The following is a 15109-nucleotide window of genomic DNA, read 5'->3' as shown; positions in this document are numbered from 1 at the left end:
AGTTCAAAATTTTGCAGAAACGTGACAGCTGGTCACGTCAAGATATACCTATCCGGGGTACTATTTCAAACTAGTGTGTAAATTCTTAACTAAAAAATGCGAAAAAAAAAGAGCGTTCCGAAAGCTTGCGGTGAATATACATACTAAGTATTGTCTTTATTATTTTCAAACAGAACAAGAAACATAGGTTAACACCTATAACACCATACAATCATAATTTATTAAAACTTAAATATCCAGTATACGTCAGTCCTCATTATGACAAACAAAATAATTTTTCGATTTTCAAACTTCGGTTAGCTCGCCACTATCCTATCGCGCTGCACAGTAGAGCTCTTATCCCTTTTAGCTTTTGCCATTAATAAAAATAAACATATTTGAAGTTTGGAATCGGTTGTCATGTGGGCCTCACTACCTTTGCTATGCTCTATATATAGCGAGTTGAACGGTGCGACTTGCACATCGTGGGGCCCCTGGTCCCGTCCTTACAGCGAAAAATTCTAGCTACATCTGGCTCGTCCGTATCGAACGCGGGACATACGCAAACCCAATCCACCATAGAATTCTCTAAGGGGAGGAGCTCGTTCTCAACATAGCGCCTATTTAAAATTTACCTATCCGCTAACAAAGCAGTTGTCTTTTATGCCCTGCTTCATTATCCGTTGAGAGGCTCTATGACGGAATGATCGACATAGAATAGCCAACAACGCAGTTAATTAATTTACAAATTGCAAGTATATTTGAATGATGATTTCGCACAAGCTCCCAGGTGATGTGCGCCCTAACTGCTGTAAAAGTGAAGTTTCAATCATGGCTAATTACACATGCTTCATGAAGCGCTAAACAAAAAGTTCTTCGATTTTTGTGTCACTTTAAGCTGTACGCATACTGCTTATTTTTAATTAAAAATAATTTTTCCTGGACTTTTCTCAAACACAGGGACCCGTTATAATTAAATACAGAAGTCCCAAAAGAACCTGAAGATGATCTTGCATGATTAGACCTCTGCATCTTGCTACTGTAGAGCAGCTAGCCTCACTCATGGCGTCTATGCCATTATGGGTGTTCTCCTGTATAGCTGTCAAGCTATATCATTTCATTGTATTAGGTCCATCCTTTGTCCCACTACGGCTATTATCCGGTTATTCCGTTTCAGTCACCTGGTTGTCCAGTTGCAACTATGACATCACACTGTGGGTGTCGTATATTTCTTAACAATTATAAGCGTAAACTCTAAATATAAACGATATTTCACTTCCTAAATAACTATTTTGTTGTGGTAGTAGGGTAGAATCTTGTTCTTCATTATCGGCCTGCGCGCCTTAACAGGCGTAGACAAACAAAAATAGGGTCTAAACAAACCATGTATATTTGTAACTCATAGTGTAAAATTTTTTTATGAAATAAATATATCGATTTGCGTGGGGAAGAAGTGGCCTTTTTGCTCCATCGGTGGTATGCTGGTGTACGGAACATGGTAAGCTGTTTTTCCTTAAAAATATGTATTGTTGAAATATGTAGCGTTTGATCTCGGCTACAGCTAATGTGTACGTCCACACCACATCTACTACTCGGGACTCTGCATATAGGCAATGGCAATGCTAGGTTCTAATCAGTGTTTATTTCATGCGCATGATATTTCATGGTAAAATCATGCGTAACACTTTTCAAGAACAATATTTAGACGTTTTGTAGTAGGAAAAGGTGTATATGTATATATCCATTTATATAATCCCATTGTTTCATCTAAACGTTTGTTTTGTTCCTCGCTATTGCAATTACATTCGATAAAATATTAGCCTTCGTTTGAAGGTGTGCAGTTTTAAAACGATTATACTGAAGATGTTAGTTGAAGTACTATCGAATGTTATACTAAAATGAAATGCATCTTCATCCAATTGTACAAAGCAGATCTTACGAATCATTAGTTGGAGTTCCACACACTCCAAGCATAAATTATCTAAGTTATACAGCAACCGAAACAAGCCTTGCTTCAAGTTCGTTTTCCTCGATTTAGAAGCGCCTTTTATACAGGGTGTAACAGTTGAACTTGAAGCAATTGCATTGAAATATTTGCTGCATAATAACGCGGTCGTCCGGTTAACACATGACTTAATGGTCATCTTTCTAGAACGACAATGCAAATACGCAATCATGAAGTTACAGGAATCGCGTTCCGGGTATTGTACAAAGAAAGCGCTGCTTCGAGCTATTGGGCCGGAACTACAAATCTCTTCAGTTGCCTTAAGACAACGATTTATATTATTATTATTATATATATCCATGCCATGTAGCTTTTTCTAACAACTTGAAGAGCTCTTTTATGAGCTAAACTAGAACAAATAGATACACAAAACTTAATGAAATATTAACAAAAATGTGCCCCGTATCGTATTGATGGTACGGTATTTAGCTACTAATCTTTTGAAAACGAGCATCCCGTATGGTTTATGAAAATGCTTTTGTAAGGGAGGGTGAAGCTATAAAGGCCAAAACTAGTTCACAGCTATTGTTGAAAACAATCAGTGCCTTCAGAGAGAAAATATTATATATTTTTCAGACTTTTTTAGTATCCAGTTTAAAAGTACTTACTAGTTTTGGATAAAAAAACTAATTGAAAGTACCTATGACGTTAGTCTATATAGCATTATATAGTGAAAAGAAGTTAGTCATTCTAGAAAAAAAGGCTTCGATTATTGGAAGACAAGACGATGTTTTATAACCATTTACTGCCGAATTAGGCTAGTCAAAGGGTATGGCTTGTCGACCATAGGTCCATAACGCAAAGCTGGATTTCGAATGGTCCAATTACTAGTGGATCTACAAGATACATTCTGTCTGGGACGTAAAGAGGAACAGGAACAACATGCGCGTTGTTCTCCAGCGTTCTAACTTGAGCGCAGAGGATATAAGTCCATATTACTATCGTAACTATGCTTGATTCTGCTATAAATAATTATACATGCTAAGTTATAATCCTTAATCGTGACTATATGCACTGTGGTGCGTCTGTCAATTACAATTTCTGTCTGTGAAGTTATCGGTAGTGTTTTCGAAAACCGCCGCATGTGATACGTTGCTGATAACAACGATGTAGTGCAAAAAGTGCAAAAATATGATACTTTAATTTAACTTGACATATACGTCAAGTTAAATATATATATATATATATATATATATACATATATATATATGCATTCTCGCTAACCTGCATTATAGTCTGAGCTATTTAGACCTTTCAGTTCCTCTGTAAACCTAGTGTAGACGGCATCTGGTTTCATACATGGTTTAAATGGAGCGATCACTGCAATCTTACTCCTAGCCCATGTAACCCGTAGTGTGACAGAATAATATAACTAATAACTTTTAATAACTAATAACCCTAAACAGACGAAACTTTTTTGAAAAATAAGATGGTTATTTCAAGAACAAAGTTTATAACGTTGACTATCCCATACAACTTCATCTTCTAAAGTTAAGCGAAGTGTGCTAAATTTCCGACATGTGTGTTAACATAATGTAAACATTTAAAACCAACTCTCTAAACCCTTGCTAGAAAACAGGGAGTTGTCTATATCGCTTCCGTTCCTTACTCCCACTTTCGCTTACTCTGTATATATAACTTTACGAAACTTCTGTGTCTATCCTGATAGTCAAAAACTCGTTTCGCTGCATGTAACTCATGAAGTATTAGAATCGGTACGCTTATGGTGATACAATTATAAAAGGAAAATTGAACATGGCACTTAACAACTATTTCAGAGGATAGGGCAACCAAAGGATCTTTCGGTTTCTGCGCCTACAATTTGTGTTCTGCAGTGGAAGTGGAACTATAGTCTACACGTTTTCAATTCAAATTCAAGAGGATAATATCATTATGTGCGCAATCGGGGGCTATCTCAAGAGTGTTTGGCTTCTTTGAGAGTCCTCTTTGTTGCGGTTCGTTCATATGGCGGATGCAGTCCTCCTCGGATTATTTGAGGCTAACAATAGCGTAGACTGTCCGAATTCAGGCAACTAAAAACGTTTACAACCTCGATAGAGTTTTTGCCAGCGTGAATATGGTGCACAGTATCTAATTCTGGCTTTTTTCTTTCCGGATAAAACTGGTTTTCCTCTATCTAGTAGCATGTCTACCAACGAACAGCCAGTCCAACTTAAACTAGGGTAGTAATAATAGTGATAGGGTGACGGGTGGAATCCGACAAAGATAGAACGATTTAAGATGCAGGTTTTCTACATTAAAGGCTAGATGGATGACACGACATATATTTTTTTTTCACTTCTTTAAACTGAGTCGAACGGCTAAATTTAGGGGAGTTATTTGCAATAAATTTGTTTACTAGAAACTGCACAATTTATATAACAGAGCAGCTCTGTGTGACTCGGATTATCGTTTTAGTAATAAAAGAGATAATTGCGATACATACATTTTATATAGGAATTGAGATAGATACGTTACTTAGGCCGCTATAAAAAAATTATGAAAAATAAAATTTAAACGAAAACTACACTTCAAGTAATGGATGAGATTTTTGTTTTTCTAGTTTTTTTCAAAATGGTAATTGACTTATGCCCAGCACATCGTTTAAAATGGTAGTATAGGTTGTGGTGGATATTTGAAATAATATGAACATGTCATTAAAACGGTTGAAACCATAAGAATAATGAAAGGCTTAAATGTGATAACAGTATAATGTTTCGCTTATGCTAAGGCTGTCTTTATATTAGTGAAATTAGCCTCTAAAAATAAAGTAAATGGGTATATTGAAAAAGTCACGGTGGGGGTGACAGATGGCGCTAGTGGGATTAGTTCATTGTAAAAGCTTCGGAGGACGATTATTTTGGCTGTCGCATATGTGTCCTATTGTTTTTATTGAGAAATTATTGATAAATATTGTAATTCGGTGCGTTTGAAAAGATGCATATCAGACGTTGTCCTTTTCACTATTTTCGTGCTGGAAAAAATGCTGCCGATACGATTAGAATTGTTTGGCCAGTCAACAGCGAACGTACAATAAGCGTTACTGGTTACTCGTTCTTGTTTACTCGCTTCTGAATTGGCGATTTCAAGTTAAATGACAAACCACGCCCTGGATGGCCACAAGAAACGAACGGCGGTGAATTGCAGGCACTGCTTAAGCAAAATGTAGTTCAGTTGACCCGGGAGGTTTCTGTACGGCCAAAAATGATTAATCAACGGTTTGCACGCCCTAGGAAAGATCCAAAGGAAACAAACAACAAAGAATCTAAAAGGAAGAGAAGAAAAAAGCATCGCTAATATCTGAGACAGCTTGCGCGACAGACAGAGAGGTCATTTCTGTATAAAACCATCACCGATCATACAAGATATCTTTTCCGACATCCTTAAACGCAAACCAGAATGGTCCACAAAATGGACAGAAATGGCCTTGACAACGAGCGACACAAAACGATATAGTGAACCAGCGAGGGTTAACTGACCTCCAGTTGGAAACTTTACCCCCATCAGTAGATGCAGCCCGGATGTTGCTCCATCTGAGTATCAATTGTTTCGGTCAATGCAGCATAGCCAGAAAGGCAAGTATTTTAATAGAGGCCCCTAAGGTTCGCAAATGGATTTACAAATGTCTTTACAAACGAACGACGTCTTTTTTCTTCGCGAGAAACGCCAGCTACGAGAAAGATGGGCGAAAGTCGCAGGAAGCAAAGAACGCTACATTGAGCTAGCAAGCGCCAATAGTATCAAAATATAAATGCAAACAAACTGTTGCGTGAAAATGATTAAACGATTGTGTCGCCTAGTTGTCAGGCGCTTCACTCGACGATAAACTCGTAGGTCAGCGATTGTCATATTAGGTGCACTGAAATTTTTTTTTATATCTTTTGTTTCGTCCGCTTTGGCAGAACTGAATTGAATTAGGGAAATCAGGAACATTTATGAGATGAAAAAGCTTTATTTTTATATATGAATCTATAGGAGAGACGCACAAGTCGATATCGTATCAAGACAGATTTTCTCAAAAGTGTTAGGAAATAGTGGATATTTAGAACACATTGTTAAAATTTATCCAGCACTTGACAAGATGTAATTTACGAGAGTTTTTGCTAAAGCATTTCTCGTTGTTGACGTTGCCGTTATCAACGAACATTGCGTCATACTCTAGCAACGTTTAATACCCGCGACGGAGTTCTTGCAAAAACGTGGCGGCAGGTACGCTCTCACTGTGCTGAGAGCTCTTCTGAAGACGTTGACTCGAGCGTCATCTAGATATTCATGGTTGCATTTAGTAAAGACGATTGGATTGAGGTTTGCCATTTTACAGTTCAAAACTTTCATTAAAAACTTCAATAATATCCCAAATTTAATCAGATGCTATGCTATCTACATAAAACACACATGCATATAAAACCCACTAATAACTAAAATCACCTATTCTTTGAATAATTCGTTTAATAGATACTACCTTCAACATGTGAAGTTGGTGTAAGTGGCCGTGATGCTTGATCATTTGTGAGTGTTAATTATCAATGAAATGGATTTTATATTAAAATATATTTGACTTATGTCTGCATCGTTTTGGTATTCATTAGATTTCCGATCTAAGCTCAAGAAATCTGTAACTTTCTTTTTAGTTCGATAAGCATTATCACTGGCCTCAAGCTTTGAAAACTACTATTTTTACCTCTATTACGATTAAAAATCTATGAGATATTAAAAAACTAATTGAGCCATATCGTGGATAATTTTAAGCAACCTAGACAAATTCTGAGTATTATAATACGACGACCATAGCTTTGGTATAGAAGGCCGCAGAGGTAGATACCTCATAAGTATCCTGTAACACTTGGCAGCTGTCGAAAATGACGAAATCATGCTGTTTCCATTGTGAGTTCTATTCTTTGAGTCATATTACTCATTTTATTATAGAACTTCTCTTATTAGACAAAATAAATAAATTAGAGAAATAATTCAAAAGAAAATTTTTAAATCTCCTGTTTGTTTTCCCAAATTTTCGAAGACTGCCTTTTTCGTGCACGCCATTCTCTAGCCACGCAAAATGCTTACGAAGCACAATTTTGCAGTCATGGAAATCTTTGCAAGTACCCAAACTCGTATAAAAATGAATCAGCTGATTGATTTTTTCATCCATCTGATACGGCGACAGTAATACCGCTTTATTATTGGTACAAGGGCATTATACCTGTCTTTGTTTGCCTTCTGATTTACTGTGCGCAAGCTAATGCAACAATATAAACTTAGGACCAATATGATTCTTCTGCAATGAGCTATTCAGTGAATACCTGACGTAGATTAAATACAGGCCAAAGCTGACCATTTATTAATGAAAACCAGAGAGTCAGCAGTCATCACGGACTGGTTTCAATAGTGAGTTAAACAAGAAAATTCACGTATTAATAAAACTTTAAATAGAAGCTGGGAACTCATAAAACCTAAAGAACCAATATTAGTAAAGCGTATAGTAGACAGGCTGAGGTATGAAGTTCTAGATATGAAGCAGATGTGGAAACTTTTTTATTTAATATTCTTTATTTATTATCTTGAAGTGAATAAGTTCTAGGAAACAAGCATATATTCTCACTGGAGGTCGAACCGGAACTTATCAGGAGTTTCTCCAACACATCTATGAAACAACATGGCAAATATGCAAGACACTTTTGACTGATCATTTTCCTTAATTCTGTTTTTATCTTTCATTCCATGCTTTCCTGAGTGTTAGTATCTGGCGATAATTTTTGCTTAAGTTAAAATTTGAACCAGCGTGAAGGTTATTAGATCGATTCACTTACAGAGATGTACAGTAAACACTCAGACCACACTACTCTTACAATATACGAATTTGAATGGAACAAGGCTTGAGTAACCGACGTGAACAAGCACATCATTTAGAAATCTAGTAGAAAAAACTTCTTCTCTAAGAAATATATTACTTGCACAGTAAGTTGATTTAGTTTCGAGTCTATATTTCAAGTAAATGAACCTCAAGTTGGTAGTTTATTTATTATTTATATTACTCATTAATAAAAATCAAGGCGCTGTCACTTTTACAATGTATAGCGCTGTTATTCGAATGGCACACATTTATTTACACATTATTCCTTAATTAAAAGAAATAACAGCGTGACATCTCTATAGCTAAATCGTATAGTTTTTAGTATAGATGGTTATATGTACTATCATCGTGTCTTTTTGAGCCATGTTTTTCGTAAGCCCAGTAAAATATTTAAATATATATATCGAGTTATTTTAATATGCTGTTACCAAAAGGGAGCGATGAACAGCGACCACAAGTGTATACACTAAAAAGTATAAAGCAATGACACTTTAAAACACCGTGATCACAACCGCACATATTACACAGTTTGCCTGAATACAGAAAGCTATTTTCATATATACAGAAGTTAACCTAGTTATCCCTACACCGAAAATAGAGCTCGGAAAGAAGGGGCGCTTACAAAAACCTGTGCTTCGAACATTGAGTTCCAAACCCTTCCATGCTCGTGAAAGTAGCTTTGCTTACCGTTTTCAAGTACTTCGAGTCCAAAGATGTTCTCAGCGCGAAACTTGCATTAGGGACAAAAGAATACGGGGGACTCGAGGAACATTGTTTGTGCGCCGTAGCAAAGGTATATGCTCTACGCAAGACCAATTACCACAGATGTTAAGTATCAGACGCACTGAAATAATATTTCGAAAATTAAGCAAGGGGCAGATTTTGCGAAAACGATCTAAAATGCAGACAGTAAACATGTTTCAAGCTTAAATTAACTGTTTTTGTAACTAATTGCGATTTGCTATGAAGAACCTGTTTTGAATGCTGCCTTAAATTACCTATACAGAATTGAACATGCTCGCAGAGGATTTAACCGCAGTTGATTTAGTCAAGCTTGTGCTTCAGATCGTGTAACTCTACCCTACAACAATATCTGAATAGCTCGAGAATTTACTTCAGTTTAGGGTGGCACAATGTAGGAAATAACATAATTCACTAACTGATTTCACGGCTCAATTAAAAGCAGCCAAAGATCGAGTAACATTAGGAATCGAATCGAAAAAGAGCGTATAGTCGATCTGATAAAGTTTGAACTTCTTCAAATTAGATCTTGTTCACTGTAATTAGCCCAGTGTAGCAGGCAAAGAAAGCATTCTATATGCCTTCTGTGATTAAGTCCTTTAATTTGAATTGACTAGGCGCAGTTCTAAGGCAGCTGGTACGACGTGAATATTGGCTACAGGTATTTTCCCACGTGTTTCAAAGACGCCGCTTTAGCTTGCTTACTTACTTTGTAATATTAACTAACGATTAGCATTTATTCACTATTTATAACGCTTGATCAACGACTGCACAAATTAAATTTCGAAAAAAATTTAATTCCAATTTAACAGGACAGCAATTACTATTAACTAAATTATGAAAAAAAATACTTTATTAAAATGTAATATTTAACTATTAGCGTTTAACTGTCAACAAAGTTTCACTAATGGGTTCATAACGAAATACGCTTACATAATCTGAGCGCAACAGCGGCAAGCAGTAAATTTAATGCCATTTATTGTCAATATTGTCGGTTCTGATACAATTCGACTCTCGGCACATGAGGAATGTAAAAACCCTTCAGTATCACAACTGTAAACGTTTTAGACCCTGAAAAAAGGATACTTAACATTGTAGTCCACGGTTGCCACCCTGCTAGTAGAACTGCTGGTGGAGGACATGTACAGCTGAGAAGTCCCAATGAACTTTTTTTACCATGTTATTGTTTCTGCCGACTATCGAATAAGATAACATGATCCAAGTTTTTTGAGACATCCACGAATATTATCGATAAGACGTTTGAAAAACTGCCTTTTGGCTACAGGGTTTCAATTTTGAGTCGCAACGAATAAACAACACACGGCCTTCAAGCGTCCGATAGGTTATGCGGCACTCGTAATCATGAAAACAAGGCTTGCATCGTCTAATTCAATTTTGTCCAGCCTTATACATCAGGCTTTATTGGAAGTCAAGTCTGGTATGCATCATACATTGGCTCTTAATCTCCTTGAAAATAATTAAAGACGTAGCGCAGCTATTTATTGGACTGCAGAGTATTTTGCGTCTTTCGGAAGCTTATCTACTTATTGCAAGCTTATTGCAATACTCATACTTTTTCTGTCTATCGACTGTAACGTTTTGTGAAATAATCGAGTCGTGTGTTATCATGCCTAGTTATTAGAAGGGGGACACATATCGTTTGCTATATAATATCAATTTTGTAAGATACGCAGGAAGGATAAAGGAGGCATTGAAACTGTGCCCTCCTTGCCTCGGATAAGTATCTGCAGAAGAAGATTTGACGAAAGAGAGGCCAAAAGAATGCCATGAAAGCAAGCGAAACGAAAGCGCCAAATGCTAGCCATAATGACTTCATGTCAGGAACGCTCCGGCCTGTTCAAATTTTAGGTTTCTTCTATTAAGTTATCGAGATCTTAGGAATAATTGAAAATTTTTAGGACCAATATCTGGTGGGACAGATAGCCTTCAACTGTCATTGCTGCAGTTTTGTTGCCGTGTGTGCCAGTTTGACACTTGTTTTTTAAAAGGTTTGTAGGAATGACCTAGCTCTGTTGAATAATTTTCACGGCTGAATATATAACTTGTCCATTGCCTACTTCAGTTGTTAAGGGTACACTTCAGCCGTAATCGATAAACCAATATTCATGAAGCCACAGTGACGCAAAACTGGTAGCATAAGCTATTGCAGCTGTACATTTGCTCAAGCGTGATCTCTGCTCCATTCAAATATTTCTATCCAATAGTGTGACCGTCTGCGATTGCCGTGAAAGATCCATTTTAATCGCAGGTTACAATTCAATAGAAGAATGGATTACTATTATAACGTGAAAGCCAAGGGAAGCGCCTCTTTACGTCTTTATCTTTGGTTCTCGGTCAAATTACGTCGTACCTACTTGCTTATTTTTTTTACCTTACGAATTTGACCAAGGTAAATAAGTATGGTTCTTTCACGTACATTAGACCTGAGTGCAGAAATTCATAAACTTCGTTCAGAACCGGACCAGCTTCTACCACAGCTTCCAAAATTTCACTACTCACTTTAGTATGGAGTCTTGCACAAGAACAATTTTTAAATTCAAATTTTTTCTGGAACCTTTTACAGCAATGATACACGATGGATATTTCCCATGTCTTACTGCAACTGGCCTGTAAAAAGCCTGAATGGCCTTATCCGAGTGAACGCTCTCAAGTCACAAAATGTACACATGCATTTCGAGAATAACAAGGGTGCGCAATCTCGCAAAGTCGTAAAATCGCGCCATTTTGAAATAAAAAATTATTCTTATATAAGTTTGCCTGTACTTATTTTGATAGCCATGCATAGCTTTGAAAAAATACACAATATTCGAGTTGAATGAGTCCGTAATGAATTAGATTGCCCCCAAAATAACCCAACAAAAACAATTTGATCAAACTATAAATAGGTCAAAGTAATAACTTTTATGAGTGACACTACTCCTGATTCCTGATACTATTGGCGATGTCATCTTTCAATTAAACATACAACTAATTTAACAACAAGTGATTAAGTTGGAAGGATCTTTCTTATGCTCTGATGTTTGTTACTTTGGGAATTATCAAAATGGAAACGTACCTTTAAATTAGCATATTCATTGTTGTATGAAGTAATAAATAGAATACTATCACAACTTCATTTCCAAAAAAATGTTTTATTTACATCGTCATTTGCGATACCTGCATAGAAATTATTCAGGTAAAAGGCAGACTCGCGCCCTTTCGCTGTTTTGTAGCTGGTACAAATCAGCTGGCCTAAGATTGCGCTGTGTTTTATGTTGGTGACACCCGAAAAATTGATTTATGATATTCCCTGAATATAGTTGTATTTGTTTATACTTTTCTTATTCAAAGTAATATGTGTAGCTTTGTTTGCTTACAAAAGTGTAAAAATCCGGAAAAAAGCTGGCAGCCCTTTCCTAAATAAACGTAAACATTGAGGCTAATGCCGACAGTTGGTGACTGGCTAGTCACTGAAAAGGTGCCTATTTCAAAAGTGAAAAATTTATAATGAAATGTATGAGATGTGCTTAATGTATAAACCGAATTGTACGATTCGTCTTTTTCGAGTGTTAACGTATTCATCGTAACTGTCCCTTTCAGAGGCTCACATATATTGTACGAGTAAATTAAATTGCGTCAGCTGACGGTATGCATAACAATTAAAACCGTATACACGTGACAGCAGGTACGATGTTCTTCAATAAATTAAGTTACAAGTTTCAATTATAGTTGTGAATGCGAAGTCAAATGGATGGATAGCTATTACGATTAAAATACTTGTTTTTTTTGTCATTTTGCTAGATTCACAAGAATATTTAAATTATTGTTTTCTCATGCATATCTCATGCGACCTAATGTGACATCTAGTAACACATAGAGCACTCCGCCACTGTTTTGGCAACGCAGGTGAGGAGTTTCGTTTGTGGATGAGGCAGTTGGTGTAATTTTTAGAAAATGTGCTAACTTATGGGTATAATAATCAAGAACGAGGACACCGTTTATAGAAATGCTTCATATATATGACATATATAGTAACTTGAAATGGTAAAGAAGAATTTTAAAGTAAAGTTTTATTAGCTGGAACATCCTATGGCATGATTTGAGAACTAACACAGTGGAATAAGCAGATTACTTAAACCGCTATATTAAATAATAACTACATGTTAATTTAACGTTTCAGGTTGGGCAGCTTGTCAAGGTGAATTTTTCTTAAATAGAGCTCGATTAAAATGGACCTGGAGGATCATTCTGAGGTTTGTCAGGTGAGCAAGCAAAACTGTGAGACACTCCTATTACCCTCGGAAAGCTCGGACAGAAAGGCTGGTCAGATTAAACGATGCATTAAATTTAAATAAGTAATTTTTAAATAAATTCCAAAATTAAATTTAAATAAGTAAAATTTAAATAATAATTAAATAAGGTGGACCCTAAAAAAATCGAGGTTGCCTGGGAAGGCGGTTCGTATTAAGAAATTTCAACCCGTATAAAGTAAATCGCTTCAGGAGTTTGTAATGCAAAGACAACTGGTAGTTTACAATGCAAAGGCTGATCGCTCTCGTAAAGTCTGGTCAAATTGACAACACGATGGCAATTGCCTTGACTAGACTTAGGGGTTTGGATGTTTGAATAGAAGATATACGCCAGCAACGCGTTGAGTTATCCCATTTTTTCTAGTAGAAAATTCGGAAAAATATAATAATATGTGCCCTGTCGGTATTCAATTAAAGAAAATCTATATGTGACTGGTATACGCGACGAAGTAAGATGTAACAGTTGTTTGTCGCAACCAGACGTTTTTGTGAGTAGGATATGCGACATGAATCGTGTATAAATTATTTCCTAGAACATTATTACCTAATGGCAACTAATGGTTAATTGATACATGCTTTAATGAATCTATAAGTTGAGAATTGTCCTTAATTTTCTCGGAAATCGGCTCGCAGTTGGCCTTGAAAATTCTTGCTGACAACGATGGAAAGAAGGAAAAAGATTTCTTCGATATAGGATGCCCATTCTGAACATAATACGTATTTATATTTTAATTCAAAACATAGTGTTATATCTACTGTAAACCTGCTTGCTTAAGCGTCGGGGCCTCTGGGTCCGACTTAAAGAGATTAAGCCGTTCTATTCAATTACGTTGCAGGTGCTTATGCAGCACGAACTTCGTCGTTTCGCCAGTGTTGTCCGGAATCATATCATCAAGCTTGAAAACTTAATGCCTGAGGAACGTCGGCAATATTCTAACTCTACCCTTCATGTACATAAATACAGTTTATTATGATATTACAGATAATCAGCTAGACTTTTGATTCATATAAAAACACTACTTGACATAAGTGATAAACAGCGAGTAGGTTTTTTCGTAAACTTTGGTACGGATCTTGTGACGTCAGAGCAATCGGTGGTACCTTTTTGATATTTTAATAGTCGAAGTTAGTGCTTAACTCCAGGTCACACAGAGTTGATCGTTTTAATACAAAGCAGAATAATAAGTACTTCTCCAGTGGAATAATGAGGTGTTTTCGTCTGACGGCCATTACACTTCTTTTTTTTTTTTTTTTGATCTAACATTAGTCGTCCGAACTAATCCTTTCCTTGAGATATAATACATCCGTTCCTTATGTAACCATTATTATTTCTGCTACTATCAAGGTGTAGTCTACTCCGACCTGCGAGGTTTGGGTTGTTACCTTTATCATAGAGCGGTCAAACGGCAGGGGCCATATCAGCGTTTATTCTGTAGCAATGAAGCTGCAAATATAAAATAATAGTATTATAGCTGGTGTTATTGATGGCTGCTAACTGAGACATATATGTGATAGTGGGAGAAATCACTATAACTGATTAATTATGTACGAAACTCTTCAGGTAGGTCGTATAAGCCAAAAACCTGCTGACGGTGTGTGTCCTGTTTTTCTGATAAAGACGGGATCGCCTAATTTCAACAAAGTAGCATTGTCGATAGCTAGCATCTGTCTTGAGCTAGAAACACTGGTTCAAGAAAATGATTTCGCTCGATTATTGCATTCTTATGGAGAAGGCGAGGGAAGCGCGGATTCTCCAGAGCAACAGGTTAGTTTCAACAAATTTGCATTAGTAAATTTTTCGTTACCATCAAAGCTAAAAATTTAGCAGTCCTAACTGACGGCCTAATACTCAAGGCTTCAACAGTCTCTTTCTTTTCTCTCTTATTCTTGTGGACTGTATTATAAGATCCTGGCTTTAAATTGTACAAGTTTTTAACACAGAACTCTATACTATTTTTTTTAAATAGGCAGTTGATGACACAAAAACTTCAATATCGAAACCTTTTTCTTTCTGTAGCAAAGAATGTATTTTCTTTCAAAATATTTTTAAAACTGATTAAGGAGCCGTAAAGGTACAGTAGCAAGCAAAAGAATAAATGTGTACTATTGGAATAACTTGAGAAAGAATATTAAAAAATTGATCAGGTAGGAATATACTTAAACACGCTGTTCTGCTATTTTAGTGCGTATACGTATAGCTCTGGAGCTAAATGTTCATATTGC

At 36.3% G+C, this 15109-nt stretch overlaps 1 protein-coding gene and 1 long non-coding RNA gene across 6 annotated transcripts in view; one reads left to right on the top strand and one right to left on the bottom strand.

The window, feature by feature from the left end:
* Window positions 1-7339: 7339 nt before the first annotated feature.
* On the bottom strand, window positions 7340-11807 carry LOC147755955 (uncharacterized). Its single transcript, XR_015327414.1, has 3 exons — window positions 11653-11807; window positions 8523-8679; window positions 7340-7625 (listed from the first exon to the last, which is right to left on the bottom strand). It is a non-coding gene; the product is annotated as an uncharacterized LOC147755955 (long non-coding RNA).
* A 106-nt stretch (window positions 11808-11913) lies between these two features.
* SWIP (strumpellin and WASH-interacting protein) overlaps window positions 11914-15109 on the top strand; it is a 29368-nt gene continuing 26172 nt past the window's right edge. For 2 of the 5 annotated variants that reach the window (XM_022801707.2, XM_022801705.2), the window contains exons 1-5: window positions 11914-12054; window positions 12177-12261; window positions 12757-12838; window positions 13723-13836; window positions 14448-14651. In XM_022801707.2, coding sequence (XP_022657442.1) covers window positions 12806-12838; window positions 13723-13836; window positions 14448-14651 — 351 coding nt within the window. In that variant the 5' untranslated portion in view covers window positions 11914-12054; window positions 12177-12261; window positions 12757-12805. Of the gene's footprint in view, window positions 12055-12176; window positions 12262-12454; window positions 12621-12756; window positions 12839-13722; window positions 13837-14447; window positions 14652-15109 lie in introns of those variants that run through there. The other 3 variants (XM_086988525.1, XM_022801706.2, XM_086988526.1) reach the window with 3 other exon arrangements.

The sequence above is a fragment of the Varroa destructor genome, unplaced genomic scaffold, assembly GCF_002443255.2.
Source record: "Varroa destructor unplaced genomic scaffold, Vdes_3.0 BEIS01000004.1, whole genome shotgun sequence".
Lineage (NCBI taxonomy): Eukaryota > Metazoa > Arthropoda > Arachnida > Mesostigmata > Varroidae > Varroa > Varroa destructor.
This window is presented reverse-complemented; position numbering and strand designations above follow the sequence as displayed.